General features: G+C 36.3%; 2 protein-coding genes across 2 annotated transcripts; one reads left to right on the plus strand and one right to left on the minus strand.

The window, feature by feature from the left end:
- The first annotated feature begins 2,604 nt into the window (after positions 1 to 2,604).
- On the plus strand, positions 2,605 to 3,580 carry LOC139843796 (thylakoid lumenal 19 kDa protein, chloroplastic). Its single transcript, XM_071833946.1, has one exon. It carries the CDS (start codon positions 2,678 to 2,680, stop codon positions 3,422 to 3,424), a length of 747 nt encoding a protein of 248 aa, XP_071690047.1. The 5' UTR covers positions 2,605 to 2,677; the 3' UTR covers positions 3,425 to 3,580.
- Positions 3,581 to 7,110: 3,530 nt separating this feature from the next.
- On the minus strand, positions 7,111 to 11,421 carry LOC139841788 (zinc finger protein WIP4-like). Its single transcript, XM_071831988.1, has 2 exons — positions 10,945 to 11,421; positions 7,111 to 7,551 (listed from the first exon to the last, which is right to left on the minus strand). Exons 1-2 carry the CDS (start codon positions 11,419 to 11,421, stop codon positions 7,111 to 7,113), a joined length of 918 nt encoding a protein of 305 aa, XP_071688089.1.
- Between the last annotated feature and the right edge of the window lie 8,859 nt (positions 11,422 to 20,280).

Consider the following 20,280-nt stretch of genomic DNA (forward strand, 5'->3'; position numbering starts at 1 on the left):
AACAATCTCTCCCTCTCTCTCTCTTGTGGTATTCGGATCTTCAAGCTTGTTCTTCGCGTTCTTCAAGAATCTTCAAGGAGTTCTTCAAGATTTTTAAGGCTTTGATCTTCCATCTTCATCGTGTTCATCTTTTCTTTGTTAATTATCTTGAATCTTCAAAGGTATAACATAAACCCTAAACTATTTACATAAACTTTAATCTTTGTTAATTCATATTCATATTATAAACTTGTTATTCATAAGTATATACATAAACACTCCTAGATTTATATATACATATATACATGTAAAAAAAAAATATTTTTATGTATATATACGAATTATATATACATATACTCCCTCCGTCCCAGATTAATTGTCCCCAGACAAAAAATACACAGTTTTAGGAAATCCCACTAACTTTATTTCTCCACCAATGAAATATCTTCTCTCTCCATATCCACCAATGAAATATCTCCTTTCCTTTCTATTTATGGAAGTAGACAATTAATTTGGGACATCCTAAAATGGAATACTGGACAATAATTTAGGGACGGAGGGAGTACATATTAAAACCTTAAACCCTAATACTACTTATACTAGTACTTAACATGTATACACTATTACTATTACTAGCACCTATAACCTACTACTTATATTGTAGCACAAAAACATTTTGGGATATGTATTAGAGATGTATAGATCTTCGAACTTTCTTGACGAATGATTTCTACGAGATTCTAGGCAGAGGGTTTGGATTTCCGATTTAAAGGGTCCTATGGCTCAAGCCCCTAGATCTAAATTAGCCATTCGAAGGGAAAGGGGTGATTGGAAGCTTATCTAATACTGCAAGTATCCTAAAATGAAAAACACTCATAAAAGTAGAAACTCTCTAGTCATAGAAACTTAGTAAAATAAGAAACTTTCTAAAAATGGAAACTTTATAAAAATAGTAACTTACTAGGAATAGAAACTTAGTAAAACAAACTATACTTAAACACATACTTAAACTTAAACATGGGCAAAACACTTAACTACTCTTAAATGTCAATAGATTGACTTTCCTGCTCACTCGTTCAACTCTTTATTCCGAGGAATAACTCTCTCTCTACTTACTAAGGTGACTTTCATAGCCCCACTCTTATTGCTATAGCACTTTTTATACTTACTGGGGTGAGACACATGCTGCTTTTATACTTTAAACAACTTAGACACAAGTACGAACCTAAACTGTACTATGACTAGCTTATGCTACTAAGACCCCACAGTGATATTTTTTAATTGCTTTCAGGATAAGGCATTCTTAATTATTGGGGGTAGGCCTATCGGGAGTAACGTCCCCGATACATTTGACCGTGATGTCTTTGTATTACTTAATAATGATTTAAACATGGTAATAAGGTACTGCCAACTTATCATCGGGGCAACAAAACAAACGTTTAGTCTAAAATATCACGAATCAGTACTACTTTTGGATCTGCGAGATCTACTTTTTGATCCTGCGGGAGATCAACTTTACAACTAAATCTTGTGGTCTAAAAACAACGATAACTACTTTTGTTAAACCTATGAACTTCACTCAACCTTTTTGGTTGACACTTTAGCATGTTTTGTCTCAGGTGCTGTTTGATTCAAGCTTTCTTATCTACTACTTATGTGATGCTACTTGGACTTAGGATCAAGAGATATCGCATTTATTACTTCTGCATATGAACAATTACTTTATCGTTATTTCCATTATTGTAACGACATTTCATTTTCCGCTGCGTACTCAATAAAGTTAAATTTTCTCATTTAGTATTGTTCTCGTATTATAATATGTTGGTTTATTTGATATTAGTAACGTTTCTTCCAGACCCTATTGGGAGGACGTTACAAGTTCCGACCCATTTGATCCAATTTGCAAGCTCGTTTTACCCTAAACTTGTTTTCAACCCGTTACATCTCAGTTGTAAAAACTTATTTGGGGTCTAGGTGCTGTTTCGAACCTTAGTGTTAGCGAAGCATTTCAAGGGAACTCGCCTATAGCTTTGTCAGAGATGGGTGTGAAGATTTGGCAAGCATTGGAGTGGATGTGTGGGTACCTCATTTGGAAAAACCGAAACGAAAAAGTTTTTTAAAACAAGTGTTGGAACCTGCCCGTCGCTTTGAACGAAATTCAAGTAAAAATCTTCGAGTGAATTGAGAAGAGATGTAAAACGGTGACCATCGATTGACATAATTGACTTCGTAACCCGCTAATCTTGTCTCGAGTTATGATACTACCTTAGCACCTTAAGTAGTGTATAGCTGTGTGTATTCTCATGTCTGTCCATTTGCGATGATGTATAGATCTTGGACAGTCAGCCGCGATGTGTAGGTAATTAGCTTGTAGCTTGTATTGTGGTATTCTTAATCTAATAAGTTGTTGCCTTAAAAAAAAAAAATAAAAAAAAATAAAAAAAAAATAAAAAACTCTTAATTGTCATGTTAAAATTCATTCATTTTGGCACAAATAAAAAATATTATTAGTGTAGTGCTAAGTTAATAGTACAACATATAAAACTAATGGACCATTTTTGTTTTTTGCCCAACATATGGATAAGGCGAAACCCAATAATATGCTCTTATCAGACCATCACACAATCACCCTCTATTCCACTTGGACAAATAAACACACACAAAAAAAGCAAAGGACCAAATCTACAATCTAAATTCCATGGCCACCATCTTTTCACCTTCAGCCCTCTTAACAACCACCACCACTAATAACGCCACCACATCAACCACCAGCAGCACCACCACAACACCACCATTAACCACCAAACCTCACCTCCCAATCCGATCCACCACCAAACTACAATTACCAAACTTAACTACCACAGCATTAACTGCAGCTGCACTAGCTGCAGCAACCATCATATCCACCTCCAACACCGCCTTATCCGCTGAATCCTACGCCACGTACTACGGCACTGCAGCTAGTGCAGCAAACTACGGCGGCTACGGTGGAAATTCAGATAAAAAAGCCTCTGCTGAATACATTTATGACATCCCAGAAGGATGGAAAGAAAGACTAGTATCAAAAGTTGAAAAGGGAACCAATGGTACCGATAGCGAATTCTACAATCCAAAAAAGAGAACCGAAAAAGAGTACCTTACGTTTCTTGGCGGGCTTCGACAATTGGCTCCGAAAGAAGCGGTTTTGAATAATCTTGCACTTTCAGATGTGAATTTACAGGACTTGATTGCAAGTGCAGATAGTGTGACTTCTGAAGAGACGAAAGACGATAAAGGGCAGGTGTATTATGTGTATGAAATTGATGGTCCAAGTGGACACAGTTTGATTTCGGTTACGTGTGCCAGGAACAAGTTGTATGCACATTTTGTTATGGCACCTGCAGCTGAGTGGAAAAAAGACCAAGAGACATTGAAGCATATTCATGAGTCATTCAAGACTGTTTGATAGAAAAGAGTTCAATCTTGAAATGCATAATTGCATACTCAAATGTAAATTTTGGTTTCGATGCATCAAGCGTTTTAATAATACACTGTTACTGTATTAGATATTGCATTACAAAGTAATTTCAATGATACTTAAATGCATTATACATTCTCAGTTTGGGATGATTTGTGTTTTGTTTTATGTTAAATAATGGACTGAATTAAAATTCTGAGCAGCACAAGAAATGGGTCAAATGGGTTGAGATTGCCCAAAGTCTAGTTTCACTGCATACAAGTTTCAGAATTGATTTACTAAAGATCTAGTATAAAAATTATCCATATTCCCAGTAAATGGACAAAACTATTTATAGAAAATATTAAAACTGGAAAAAAGGTTTGTTGTTAGTCAATAGGGTCTCAAATGCAATAACCCGAACCCATTTAGACCAGTCACCCAATTTACATTTTTGTGACATTATGTGGAGCAGATCTAGACATGTAAAACAGCTTATATAGACTTGTATAAGTTTCACAGATAGCTTATAAAAAAGGACCAGAACACATACCATGCAAAAGCCATATCAAATGGTAGTCTACATAAACTATATACAACTCTTAACATCAAAAATGTCGAACTTTAACATATAAATACACTAAATACAATATGGTCATCGGGGACGGTCGACCCCAGTTGCTCAACACTGGAACCCCTGAACACTTCCGTAACATAATATACACATCAGAAACTGAATCATCATGCAATTTTAAAGCATTTTAATTTATTTATTTAGTATAAAGTAGCACCATCATCATAAGAGACATGCCAACCACAGCGACAAGGTGGTGCGTTTTCACCATACTCACCACAACAGCTCCATCTTTTTTTCCAGTTGGCCCTACCGGTATTTGGTCGATCAGACTTCTCGTTCCATTTATATACAATCACCCCTGATTTATCGCTCCATTCACCATCAATGCCTTGGTGGGGTGGAGCAAGTGACAGTAATCCTCTATCGCCTACACATTAATCATGTTGATGAGTTACATTTGTTGTTTATTCAAACTAATTATAGCATTGACATGAGAAGACCTAATCATAGAAATTAAAAACCCTTGATCACAAAGTACAAATTCATAAATGAACATCTTAAAGCATGAAACCGTCCAAGTCGAGGTGCATTTAGTGCCACGACAAGATAAGTTTGGGTGGAATGTGTTCAATTATTAGGTATAATAATCCATTAAATTTGATGCTTCAACTTTCTGTAATTATAGATAATTAGGAATTTAATATGCTCGATCCTCATGAAAAAGAAGGTTTAATCTTTAAAGCCTATAACACACTTACTTAATAATTTCTTTAACGGGCTAAAGAGCTATATGAAACTACTATCATTAGCCATTGTGTTTCTATCAGAATTATAGCTTCCGACACAATCAATGTTGATACAAAAGTAAAAACAAGAGGAGAAGAGTACAAATGTATCTTGGATCTAGTTTCGAACCATTTTCCTTATACCCATCTCAATCACCTTAATCTAACATAGAAACAGCATAATTTTTCATTCCTTCAAATTCTTTCAACCTATGCAAGTAAAAAGGGTAAAAGGTAAGGTTTTTCCCTGTTCGGGCTACCCAGGAGGGCGAGTAATCCAACCCCATACTCTGACGTACGCAGACCAGCAGGATGGATTACTCCCTGGTTGTTCCAACCCTTTCCTGCCTATCACAATATTCATCCTAGACATGATTCGAATTCGAACCTATGCAAGTATAATGTAAAATGTGTATTCCATGATTCACATAGCAGTATAATACAGCAAGTGATGTACATAGTTTTTTTTTTTTTTTTTTTAACAGCGATTTTTGAATCACTGACGGGAATCAAAACCACCCATCGATCATATTCCACCCAACACAAGCTCCAGGGGAAACTCCCCATCGTCCTAGGGTCTAGGCAACCGATGTGAGAAAACCCCTGGTGGGGATTCGAACCCGGGTCCTAGGGTCTAGGCAACCCCGGACTAAATCACCCTTGCCCCACTAGGAGGATACTACTCGGCTAATTGCATGATGGTAAGTGACGTATAATGTTGGATGGAGAATGCATTTATCCATAAACTTCACATTCAAATTCAAGCAATTAATAATTAATCAAAAAACTTTCTTTACTTGTTAAAGGCTAAAACATTCATTATGATAATGAGTTTAGCAATCTAAGAAACATATAACTTACTGAGTTACTGGGCTACTTTTATTCTACAACTCGAGTAACAAACTAGCAACAGTACAATTTTTACTAAAATTATATACAAACATAAAGATGACTCCTTGAAGCATTATATCAAACATGAAGTTCGCACTCAAATGGTACATCGTTAACTAAAAAAGCATAAAGATGACCCATTGAAGCATTTTATCAAACACTACGTGTGCAATTGAGGTGCGCATCATTATATGTACATATTTACATTAACAGTTGTATATGTATATATCAATTTAATTAAATTTTTTATAAATTTACCATTGGTATGGCCATGGAAAGAGCAAGCAGTTGGAGAATTATCGCTATCTAGATACAAAGTTTTGCACCTCAAACACGATTTCATCGTAATGATGGTACACAATCTTCGTTGAAATCTGAGATTGATGCATGATGATCTGAATCGTGCAGTCTGATCGTATAAAATTGTATGATTTTGAGAAAGATTGATTGCCAACGCCATGGTTGAGTTAAAAAGACAACCTGAATTTGTTTGCAGTTGTTTTTAAGTGGCTAAAAAATAAGTTGTAAATATTTATACATCTCCCCCTTTAAGTTTTAAGTAAGTTCAACTTATTGGCTTTACAACTAAAATATCCCCAGCTTGCCCAATTTTTGCAAATTAAATTAACTCGTGTACTAACTTTTTGTAAGAAAACATGATATTTTTTTAAGTTAAACTCAATATGAGAGTATACTAATTCCAATCCATAAAATAACATGTGACCATGTTATAAACATGGTGGAGTTAAACTTGAAGATGTCAACTTTTATTACTTGAGAAATATTACAAAATAATATTTAATACTTGACAAAAGAACATCAATATCTTGCAATTTGACGAGTTTGTCAAGGATATGTGATCTCTCCTTTGCTGGCTTGTTTTTAGTATTAATCTTTAACTGTAGATGGATCCTAAACTTTAGTTGTTTTTTGTTCAATTGTTTGGGTACTCGGCCCCTTAGTTTAGTCGGGTTGGTGTATTATAATTTGAGCGTTTTATATTGTTGATTGTCTTTAGTTTGTAGTTGTGAGCTCATGTTCGGTTGGATATTTAGTTGAGCTCGATAGTTTAATTTTGTCTATGTACGGATTTTGGGAATTTCATTTTTTAGATGAATCCTTCCATTTGGTTATAATAGTTTAATTAATGTTTCTCCAAAAAAAAGAAAGGAATCTTGCATTTGGACCAAAGTTTACAAAGCGTTGATGATCAGTTCACAAGTAAAATAGTTGATCTTCTAATTAAAAAGCCTAACAATATATGAACAAGCTAGGTACCTACTATTAGAGACAAGATTACGTAATAACTTGATCATGTCTCTAATACAGTAATACATACGAACTACTAAACCCGAGATCTAAATACAAGTTACATGCACTAAAAACACCACAAAACATTCACCAAAGTTCATAGGAAATCTAAGCAAGTAGCCACAATAATGTTACATGTGTTCGATCTCCGAAAGCATGCCTTCATCTTCACCTTCTTGTTCTTGATTCGAAAATTTTATATCAGAGACGCCACAATGGCCATGACCGAATGCCTTAACATGATCTTTAAGTGACCTTTTGTGCTTAAAATCAGAACCACAATTACAATACCAAATCCTGCCACAATTTTTCTCATGTGTTCTCCAATCACCTTTTACCGCAATCGCTTTTCCACATTTACTGCACTCAAATGGCTTGGTTCCATGCTTTCTTTTGTAATGTGTTTGAAGGGTTCTAAAGTCTTTAAGTGGTCTAGACCTTGGATGGTCCATGTGGTGCTTGCAACCAACTACACAACAGTAGCATGGCATCTTTAGCATTGTTGTGGGCTGAGTTCCCTTTAATGACTCTGGTCCCTTTCTGTATTGTGATCCATGTCCCCACATATGCATCTGAGATTTTTATACATTAATATGAAAATGTAATAAACTATACTTGGAATGTTACTGGTGCTACTACTAGTGCTACAATTTGTATATGTACTATAAACTTTTAATCATTGATATTACATGGGTCCAAATCTAGTAAATGATACCCACTTTGTCCCAATTTAATAGTCCAACTACTAAACATAGTTAACAAATGAAATTATCACAATGTACTATTTATTTACTTTACGATTTTTCCCCTTGCTTTTTATCTATTTTTTTTAACATGCATAAAGTAAAATTATAAAAAATATTAACTCATTATTCTTATCTATTTATGAAAGTGGACTATTGAAACATCATTTTGGTTGATGTGAAAATTGTATAAGTTTCTATGTGTAATCTTCTATGTTATCAAATCCGAGGCCACGTCTTGTTTACTAATGTGCCTTGAGTGCAAAAGGTTGGTGATTTGAGCTTAACCGATCCTTGCACACTAGTGAACGTGCAAACCTGATCGAGACTAAATTTATGAAGGTGGTTAAAAGATCAGTCACCTTGAATAACCCCCGAGATATGCAGGGGATGATGGCTTTCATGCACCTTAACACCTAACCGGCCGGCATATAAATAATACGGAGTAGATGCCTTAGAAACATGCATTGCAAAAGGACTTGGTAAATAGACATTTGTAAATTTCTATGGGGACAACTAACATTAAAGTGGTTTTTTCATACATTTTTTGGCAGAAGGTGCTTGTTATAAAGTGAACTTTTATGACAAAAGACAATGAAATACTCCATTGAAGACAATCAGGTCATGGGTACTGAAAAATCCACTGACAAAAATTAAAGTATGCAATATTCACATGAAAGATTTTGGATTTTCATGACTGACCCTGTAAACATGATGTTTTACAATGTATCTCATGATGATCATAATTACCTTTATCATATTACAGTATTATTTACCCTCTGAATCCATATATCTAAAGTAACACCACTGAAGTTCTCAGAGATGCAGTTTTAACATAGTAATATTTTCTGAGCAACATCACCAAAAAATGCTACTTTGTAGGGTCTTATTAATTATATTACGGGGTATAAAAAAAAAAAAATTGAAATTTTGATCACCAAATTAAAAATATTTAAAGAGCAAATAAAGAATAATTAAGGATATTAAATATGCAATTATGTGATAACTAAAAGAGAAATTCATCAAAATGTCCCTAAATCCTAAAGTGTTTAACGATATGCTCTTTCGTAATAACCATTTTGCCCTCTGTTCACGCACCACTGTGCATGTCCGTGCATGGTGTGTGTTCCCTTGGTTGTTGGCTCGTTTTAGCGGAACAACTCATACATCATCGAATCTCGCACTAAGCAACACGCACCACCACGGTACTCGTTGGTGCATGTGTGGTGCGTATTTCCTTGCGTGGTACTGTGGGTCTAGTTCTTCTTAAAGAAATAATACCCGATCTTGAAAATCCGAAAAATGGGGAAAATGTCAGAAAATTCTATCTTGAATATCCAATCTTATCCTCGAAAATACGCACCCCGCACGGATCAACAAGCACCGTGCGCGGTGCGCGTTAGTGTGAGATGCGACGATGAATGATTTGTTCCAGTAAAACGTGCCAACGACCAAGGGAACACGCACTACACATGGACATGCACACATCGTGTTTGGTGCGTGGACATGGGGCAAAATAGCAATTACGAAAATTTAAGGGCATTTTGCTAAACACTTTGAGATTTAGGGGCATTTTGACCATTTTTCCTAACAAAAAACAGGCATTGATTTACTTGTAATTGTGATAAAATCTACTTGATCAATATCAAATTATCTTGAATATGCAAACATTGGTGTTCATCGGTTCGATTTTCGGTTTGTTCGGTTTATTCGGTTCGGTGTATTCGGTTTTAATTTTTTTTTGAGGAAAACCGAACCGAAAACCGAATTCAAAGTTAAAACCGAACCGAACCGAAAACCGAATTCAAATTCGAATTCGGTTCGGTTTTCGGTTAAAACCGAATATTAAGGAAAAACTGAGAATGGTGGTAGTTTAATTGTAGCGTTACTGATTTCGTCATTATTTATATCCTAAAACAATGGTGTACTATTAAATTATTAAGAATTCGATGAGTTATTAATATTTACAGCTTAATTATGACGTTTACTGCTTCTGTTATTAAGAAAAGAATATAATATTTGAGTAACATAGTTATAATATAAGGTACCAAATCGTCATATGGGTGAGAACATAGTTTATTGATTGGATCCCAAATTATAATGACATTAAAACATAAATATACAAATTAAATATATTAATATTTTGAATTCGGTTTTGAATTCAGTTTTCGGTTAAACCGAATTCAGAATTTTCAAAACCAAAAACCGAACCGAAAACCGAATTCAAATTCGGTTTCGGTTTGACTCGATCCGAAAACCGTTTTTCAAATTCGGTTTGGTTTTTTCCGGTTTGGTTTCGGTTTGGTATTCGGGTTTCACGATTTCAAACCAAATACTGACCACCCCTAATCAGACTTGTTTATTAGTATTCCAAATTATGTGGCTAGCTCTTATATTATAGCATAAGTTTGATGGATTATTAATTTAATACTGCAACAATCAAGGTAAAGTGAGTCCCGCCTGGCATATCAATAAGAAGGTTATATATAACCATGCACATCTTTTATGAACTCACACCAGTTAACACGAATATATATACACACCAGTTAACGAATATATATATACATAACTTTTTATATCTTAACTCACACTAGTTAACACGAATTTATATACATAACTTTTTATATCTGGTATCCTTGATATATTGGAGTATTTGTATAGATTATTTATCTAAGATCTTTATTATATAGAAATGCAATTAACGTAAATAGAGATGTTTTGACATGTGTAAAGTGTAAAATCGAACACGGTCCAAAATTTTAAAAAGACCCTAAAAACTATTCACTGTCTCAAACCATATTGGAGACTATTGAGCACCGCATATTCGAAAATATTGACTATAAAGATTTGATCAGTTACTTGATTTTCAAAAATGTGAGGAGAGTGATTTTATTTAACGAATAGTTTAAATGATGACAATTATTTGAGAATAAAACATATTGTTATGTACATTTATTTGAAAAAAATATATTGATATTTTTTGATAGTACTATCTTTTTATATGCATGACTAGTTTAACGTTTATATAAGCTATTTTTTATGTCTCGAACATGTAATTTTAATATAATGAGACGGACCATAAAGTCAATATATAGTGCTAAGAAAGATGTGAATATGTGATTAACAAAAACCCTTTTATCAGTATTGAACACATAATTTAACACTTATTAAAAAGTAAGATATGTTTTATAGAAATTAAATATATATACTTGCATACAATACCTGAAGATTATTATATCTGGTGAAGTTCTTGGAGCAAACTGGGCATAAAAACTTATTTAAACCAGTAAGAATCTGACGGGGGCTAGGAGTCCAGCACTGATTAGTCTTCTTGATCAATCTGTTTATAGGAAACCCTAGAAGCATTTTATCATCACTACCAATCATACACTTATAATAATCAGAGTAATGATTATTAGTGCAGCTAGTAGTAGTAGTAGTAGTAGGGAGTAGTCCTATATTTAGGGTTACATTAACTGCTGCATTAGTGGTTGTTGACAAAATGTAGTCTTCATTTAGGTCTCTTTTTTGGTTTAATTTGCTAAGAAGAGGTTGAGCTTCTATCAAAGGAGGTGATGAAGGTATGTTATGATAAGGGTGTAGAGAAGAAGAATGATTATTAGTGTAATAGTAAGAGTAATAGTGTGGGTGGTGAGTAGTGAAAGGTAAGCATCCTTTGAAGAAGGTTGGATTTCTCATTGTGGGATAGTGATGATACTCTAGCATGTACACACACCTATATAACATATAAACTTGTACACTGTATTTGGACTAATGGGCTACTTGGTGTGTCTTGGTATGTATTAATTAGGCTCCGTTTACCTCGTGGAATGTTTTTGGATAGAATGGAATGTGTCAAAGGAATTAGAATTCGAAGGAATTGGAATTGATAAATTTCATGGAATGTGAAAAATGTGTTCTATTTTACATTGAATGGAATTGAATTTCATTTTATAAAAGAATTAAAAAGTTATAAAAAGAATTACGTTTCTAAATTTTGCGTTCATTTCCAGACTTACTTTTTCAAAAAAATAAATAAAATAGATTCGCGATTTAAGAAAGCGTGTCGAAAACGCGCGTTTTCTGCTGTGAAAAAGAGCGTTTTAGGGCGCGTTGCAAGATCGCGCATTTTCGGGCGCGCTGCGAGATCGCGCGTTTTCGGACGCGCTGCGAAAATACGTTTTTCCGGACGCGGGGCGAAAACGCGCGTTTTTGCAGGGGATCCAAAAATCCGCATTTCTGGATGCCTTGCAAAACGCGCGTTTCAGCAGGGGATCCAGAAACACGCGTTTCCGGGAGCGCTGCGAACACGCGCGTTTTCGTACGCCCGCGAAAAAGCGCGTTTCCGGGCGCGCTGCGAAAACGCTCGTCTCTGGGCGCCCTGTGAAAACGCGCGTTTTGGACGGCCCGCGAAAACGCTCGTTTCCGGACGCCCGTTAAAACGCGCATTTCCGGACGCCCGCGAAATCGCGTGTTTCCGGACGCCCGCGAAAAAGCGCGTTTCCGGGCGCGCTGCGAAAACGCGCGTCTCCGGGCGCCCTGCGATAACGAGCGTTTCCGGGCGCCGGCGAAAACGCGCGTTTCCGGGCGCCCGGCGAAAACGCGTTTCCGGGCGCACTTCCATAACGCGCGTTTCCGGGCGCCCTGCGAAAACGCGCTGTCTGGGCGCCCGCAAAATCGCGCTTTTCAGGGCGCCCGCGAAAGCGCGCGTTTCCGGGCGCCCTGCAAAAGCGCGCGTTTCCGGGCGCCCTGCGAAAACACTTCACGAAAACTTGAGCCGAAAATGCGCCCCGTAAACACGACACGAAAACGCGCACCACAAAAGTGACCCGATCCGCTAAAAAACGTCCTAAAAACGCGACTCGAAACGCGCCACGAAACGCGGTATAAAAACGCGACCCGAAAATGCGAACCGAAAACGCGACCCGAAAACGCGGACTAAAAACGCGACCCAAAAATGTGTGATGACCCGGAAATTTCCGACCAAATTTAAACTTAAACTTCATATGATTTCGACACGATAAGCAAAGTCTGTAATGTTGAGTCTCAAAATTTTGAACTGTTGTTATACATTCAGTTAACCTTTGACCATGCCCGACGATTCACGAACGATTGTGTGTAAATAAATATGTAAATACATACATATATATATATATATATATATATATATATATATATATATATATATATATATATATATATATATATATATATATATATATATATATATTATCAACTATGAATATATATATAAATGATTTCAATAAATAGTTATTATATTATTATATGGTATAAAATTAGATGTTCAAAGTATATTATTATATACATATGTATATATACATACATGTATCTGTACTAAAAAGGACATATGTAATAGTAATATATTGGATTTAATTACAAGTTTAAATATAAAATTTTATAAATGTTATTTATATCACTTTCATTTTTATTATTAATGTTAATATTAATATTATTATTAATTGTATTATTAATATTATTATAGGATATAAATAGTCCGGACCGGCCCGCGCGATGCGGCGGGGGCTTTCGGTCGGCGTATTCATATTTAACGTAGTTTTATTTAAAGAAGGGAAAACGGACCATGAGTTATACGTCTTTTGTAACATCCCGCGTTTTTCCGTTAAATTTATTTTTAACACCGTCTTTTTTTTAATAATATCTTTCGCTATTTAAATTCCCAATTTCCGTTGACTAACGTTTATAATATTCTCGTTATTTAATTATAACATCACTCGTCTACTCGAGCGTTTTTAAAATATTTCGTTTGGTTAAATCCCGCACCCGCTTCTAAACTCGAGGGACTAAAATTGACACGGGGCAAACTAGTTGACTAGGTCAACTAGTCCACCCCAATCACCACCATTCAATCCCTCCATCTCTCTCTCTTTCTCTCTAGCAAGAACACACACAAACCCCAACTTCATAGAATCATCATCTAAATTCGGGATTGGAAGCAAACTTCAAAACAAATTACATATTTGGAATCCTCTCTTCATCCTCTACAATTTGATACCAACTTCATCTCGTTTGGGTAACATTTCTAAAACTCTAGATTTCTCTAAATTCGTGTTTTTGATTTGAAATGGTGTTAGTTAGTGTCTATGGCTCGTGTATAACATGAATATATGTTTTGTTTGCTCGATTTGTCGATTTGGAGTAACTAATATGAACTTTGAAATGGGTTTGCTTAATCTTGCATTTTGGAAGATTAAATGTTGTTAGATTGTTAAAGTGCATGTTTTAATTGTGTTACTAGTATCACTAGCTTCGTTTTGATGCGTAGGTTGATTAAGAAAACTTCAAAAACATGAATATTGATTTTGTGATGTTTGACTAGGGTTTGATAGACTTTGACATGAACTTTTGATGCTTGAATGCCATGGAATGTTAATTGTTAGTGATTAGTTGTAATGTATGCTTAATTACCTTCGAAACGGCATATCGTATGTGTAAATTGGATTCCCGAATCATAAAATACGTTTTACGAACTTGAAACTTTGAAAATAAACCTTTCTTGATCAATTGACGAGTTTTCGGTTATTGTAAATGATGTTTTTGATTGATGATATGTGGTTAGTTGTATTCCTCGTCAAAATACCTTTTCGACGATATATGATAGGCATTATAAGTGTTTTCGGGTCAAGAATTGGGTTGGAAAAGGTTTTGGTTCGTGCACACTTGGAAAAACTGACCAGAATTCTCTGCCCAGGTAGTGGCGTGGCGCGCCACATCCCCGCGCGGCGCGCAGAATCGCCTGGCCAGATTCTGCTCACTTTGTCACATTTCACGCGAAATGTTTGACTAGCTACCGACTTCCGATTCACATGAAACTTGTTTTAATATACTTGTATATGAATATTTAGCATAGAAAAATAGTTCGGGACCCGACCCGAACGCGTTGACTTTTTCGTTGACTTTGACCAAGTTTGACTTTTAGTCAAACTTAACCAAACTTTTATACAATCATTCTAACATGCTTTTATACTTGTTTCTTGTATGAAACTTGACAACGTGATTCACATGCTATACTTAATCGAGTCGTAACGAGCCATAGGACTAATTGAACACATTTCACCCGACCTTGTGTCGTAACCGGTTAATTGATACAACTTACTTGTTTAGGTCAAGGCTAAGCAACTTTCATGCATACGTTACTTTGTGAAGTACTTTTATACTCGTGCACTCGAGGTGAGATCATAGTCCCACCTTTTCAACAACTTTTTATACTTTTAAATTGTGGGCTGAGAAACATATACCTTGTTACATTTTGTACTACTTACTTTTATACTTTGAACACAAGTACAAGGAAAACAAACATTCCACAGCGAGTTAGAACAAAAATCCTCAATTCGATTATCATTAGTTACACTTGCAGGGTGTAAGCGAGAACTTATATTGTGTGGCCATACGGGTTTGACAAACCCTCATTACGGACGGTTCGCTACCGTCTACGGATGAAATATATTTTCGAGAAACAGTGTATGTTCTAACACTATTGTGATGGGGTATTCAACGGACGGAACGTTAAGTCTTGATAATTGGGTGCTCGCGAACAATACTTTTGGAATGCAAACGATTTTGATAATCAACTATGGGAATACTAAATCTTGTGGTTCAAAAACAACGTTTACAAATACATCTATGATTTCACCAACGTTTTTCGTTGACAGTTTTCTATATGTTTCTCAGGTTCATACTTGGCTATTTGATACATGCTTCCGCGTACATTCATACTTGCTTGGGGTCAAGCATACATGCATACACTCTGATTATTTGCTTGGAGTCAAGATACATACATACATACGCTAGTGATAGCACCTTTGGATTCAAACTTTTGTTTACATACTTACGCTATTTATGGCAACTGTGTTTTTAAACTAATTATGTCGCAAGTTATTTCATTTATACTTTATGACTTTTGTAAACTTAGACTTGTTGTCGAACGGTTTTGTAAACTAAACTTGCAAGTCTTGTACCTTTCAAACGAACGCGACATAATTTTGGTCAAACGAGTCTCATATAGGGACTACGACCACGCAACGGGACCTAAGTTAACGACGCCGTCAATAACGGTTTTGGTCGGGTCGTTACAAGTGGTATCAGAGCGTTGGTTGTAGGGAACTAGGACGTGCATTAGTGTGTCTAACAGAGTCGTTAGGACGCATTAGTGAGTCTAGACTACAACCGGATAGTTAGCATTTGCATTCTGACATACATTTGCTATAGATAGCACTTACTTGACTACTTGTGCATTATACTTGAATCATTCTTAGGCAAACTTTTTAATGGTACCCAACCTTCATCATACGAACTCGTATTCCGCCACTTTTTGGTAACACACGTAAATTCATGATTCATACACGTATGGATGACGACGACTTCATTAGTCACACTTGTTCGGGAACTCTGTCTCCCGGATTGTTATTTGCCACCGTTTCAACTTACTATCGGTTTCCCACTGGTGTTTCTTACTATCTACTTTTTGGTGTTACTACCATCACTACTCTAGGTGAGTATCGTCATCAACATTTATCACTACGGTTGCGTACTACTCGTTATCATGACTCATTACTCTTTTCATACCTGAATACATTTTTGTCTGACTCGAACCGCATTGACGTGAACAATCATTTATACACTTCCCTCGGGGAACGCTTCCTTAGATTTGCAGAAATTCTTTCGATTTAATACGAGTCACGTTTGAGACGTCGTTACATTTTGTTCATTTTAGGTCTTCACGATGACACGAACTTGAATCTATAGAGTGATGTGGGAATAGAGGTATGAGTTAGCGTAATATAACGACACTCGATCAACGTGGTTATATTACGGTAAGACATACCAAAGTTCTAGTGACGCGTGATGGTGGTTAGACTCGATCAACCTAAACACCACCATGTGCCATGTACATGACTTCATCCTTTCATGTTTGGACATCCGAAAACTCCGAGAATATTGATAACAACCATACCGGGGACACCCCTTCGACTTTTGTCGAACTATACTTATGCTTCCGAATGAATTACCGATTCCTCTCGACTTCAACCGTATGTTACACGTGTATACTATCTCGTCCTCGCACAGTCTTATTGACTAATTACGATTTACTCGTTATGCTCGCACCGAGGCGGAAACTTCCCTCTCATCACACTCGTACTTCCGGTTCAGGAAATCTTTACTCTAGACTCTCAATGGGGGGAGAGACTCTCCACGTTATACTAGTATTCACCTCGAGGGTGAATAGTTCCGACGAACGTTTTTCTTTCAGAAACCGATGAGAACTTGCCCCGACGAACGTTTTTGGAAACTGATAAATTTTTCGCGACGCGAATTTTCTTGAGAAACTTGTCCTAACAAACTTGTCCAAATATACCTTACGGAATGTACTCCGTTTCGGACCGAGATCCTCGTTTCACTTCTAGATTTTGGAGTGCCCCATAAAAAGTCTCGGGACCACGTTTAGACATGAGTACCGCGTACCATCCACAACCCGACGGACCGAACAAACATACGATTTAAGTCATGAAAACCATAATACGAATTTGTATTACCAACTTCCAATTTTCTTGAGAAACGTCTTTGCCTTTAATCAAACTCTCTTACTACAAAAATTTTCATTCGAGTTTTAACGTCACTCCTTTTGAAACCACATGTGACCGGAAACGTCATTCTCCTTTGTCGAACCAAGTAAACGATGATCAATTCACCGGGGCCGAGGTTATTCATGAGCAACCGAGAAAATTTATTCATATTCAGGTAAAACCCTACGCGACTCGTAATCACCAAGAGCTACGCCGATGTTAGACGTAAACATTTCAAATTCCACGTGGGAAACCACGTCACGTTAAGAGTCGCACCTTGGGAAGGTGCAATCCGTTTCGGGAAAACGTAGGAAGCTAAATCCGCGATATTTTGATCCTTTAAATTCTTGGGGTGTTTTGGACCCGTCGCTAGCCGTTTAGACTTTTCCGACTCATTTTGGGTCTCCGTTTATCCTACATTCGATGTATCAACTCAAAGACGTGTTTTGCGAAACGAGAACTTGTTATCTTCTTTGATGAACTCACTATCGACGATAAACCTCACTTCCTAGGAGGACCGGAAACCATAAAATCATGGAACCAAACCTTAAAACAACATACGACCCCGACCTTCAGGTTCGTTGAAATACCCAAGGACGTACCTTCCCTCACTCGTAGAATCGGCAACACAAGACCTCGATGAAGATTCAACAACTACTACTTCCAACTAAATTTCGGGACGAAATTTCTTTTGAGGTGTGGATAATGTAACATCCCGCGTTTTTCCGTTAAATTTATTTTTAACACCGTCTTTTTTTTTAATAATATCTTTCGCTATTTAAATTCCCAATTTCCGTTGACTAACGTTTATAATATTCTCGTTATTTAATTATAACATCACTCGTCTACTCGAGCGTTTTTAAAATATTTCGTTTGGTTAAATCCCGCACCCGCTTCTAAACTCGAGGGACTAAAATTGACACGGGGCAAACTAGTTGACTAGGTCAACTAGTCCACCCCAATCACCACCATTCAATCCCTCCATCTCTCTCTCTTTCTCTCTAGCAAGAACACACACAAACCCCAACTTCATAGAATCATCATCTAAATTCGGGATTGGAAGCAAACTTCAAAACAAATTACATATTTGGAATCCTCTCTTCATCCTCTACAATTTGATACCAACTTCATCTCGTTTGGGTAACATTTCTAAAACTCTAGATTTCTCTAAATTCGTGTTTTTGATTTGAAATGGTGTTAGTTAGTGTCTATGGCTCGTGTATAACATGAATATATGTTTTGTTTGCTCGATTTGTCGATTTGGAGTAACTAATATGAACTTTGAAATGGGTTTGCTTAATCTTGCATTTTGGAAGATTAAATGTTGTTAGATTGTTAAAGTGCATGTTTTAATTGTGTTACTAGTATCACTAGCTTCGTTTTGATGCGTAGGTTGATTAAGAAAACTTCAAAAACATGAATATTGATTTTGTGATGTTTGACTAGGGTTTGATAGACTTTGACATGAACTTTTGATGCTTGAATGCCATGGAATGTTAATTGTTAGTGATTAGTTGTAATGTATGCTTAATTACCTTCGAAACGGCATATCGTATGTGTAAATTGGATTCCCGAATCATAAAATACGTTATACGAACTTGAAACTTTGAAAATAAACCTTTCTTGATCAATTGACGAGTTTTCGGTTATTGTAAATGATGTTTTTGATTGATGATATGTGGTTAGTTGTATTCCTCGTCAAAATACCTTTTCGACGATATATGATAGGCATTATAAGTGTTTTCGGGTCAAGAATTGGGTTGGAAAAGGTTTTGGTTCGTGCACACTTGGAAAAACTGACCAGAATTCTCTGCCCAGGTAGTGGCGCGGCGCGCCACATCCCCGCGCGGCGCGCAGAATCGCCTGGCCAGATTCTGCTCACTTTGTCACATTTCAGCGAAATGTTTGACTAGCTACCGACCTCCGATTCACATGAAACTTGTTTTAATATACTTGTATATGAATATTTAGCATAGAAAAATAGTTCGGGACCCGACCCGAACGCGTTGACTTTTTCGTTGACTTTGACCAAGTTTGACTTTTAGTCAAACTTAACCAAACTTTTATACAATTATTCTAACATGCTTTTATACTTGTTTCTTGTATGAAACTTGACAACGTGATTCACATGCTATACTTAATCGAGTCGTAACGAGCCATAGGACTAATTGAACACATTTCACCCGACCTTGTGTCGTAACCGGTTAATTGATACAACTTACTTGTTTAGGTCAAGGCTAAGCAACTTTCATGCATACGTTACTTTGTGAAGTACTTTTATACTCGTGCACTCGAGGTGAGATCATAGTCCCACCTTTTCAACAACTTTTTATACTTTTAAATTGTAGGCTGAGAAACATATACCTTGTTACATTTTGTACTACTTACTTTTATACTTTGAACACAAGTACAAGGAAAACAAACATTCCACAGCGAGTTAGAACAAAAATCCTCAATTCGATTATCATTAGTTACACTTGCAGGGTGTAAGCGAGAACTTATATTGTGTGGCCATACGGGTTTGACAAACCCTCATTACGGACGGTTCGCTACCGTCTACGGATGAAATATATTTTCGAGAAACAGTGTATGTTCTAACACTATTGTGATGGGGTATTCAACGGACGGAACGTTAAGTCTTGATAATTGGGTGCTCGCGAACAATACTTTTGGAATGCAAACGATTTTGATAATCAACTATGGGAATACTAAATCTTGTGGTTCAAAAACAACGTTTACAAATACATCTATGATTTCACCAACGTTTTTCGTTGACAGTTTTCTATATGTTTCTCAGGTTCATACTTGGCTATTTGATACATGCTTCCGCGTACATTCATACTTGCTTGGGGTCAAGCATACATGCATACACTCTGATTATTTGCTTGGAGTCAAGATACATACATACATACGCTAGTGATAGCACCTTTGGATTCAAACTTTTGTTTACATACTT

This window comes from Rutidosis leptorrhynchoides, chromosome 4, assembly GCF_046630445.1.
Source record: "Rutidosis leptorrhynchoides isolate AG116_Rl617_1_P2 chromosome 4, CSIRO_AGI_Rlap_v1, whole genome shotgun sequence".
Lineage (NCBI taxonomy): Eukaryota > Viridiplantae > Streptophyta > Magnoliopsida > Asterales > Asteraceae > Rutidosis > Rutidosis leptorrhynchoides.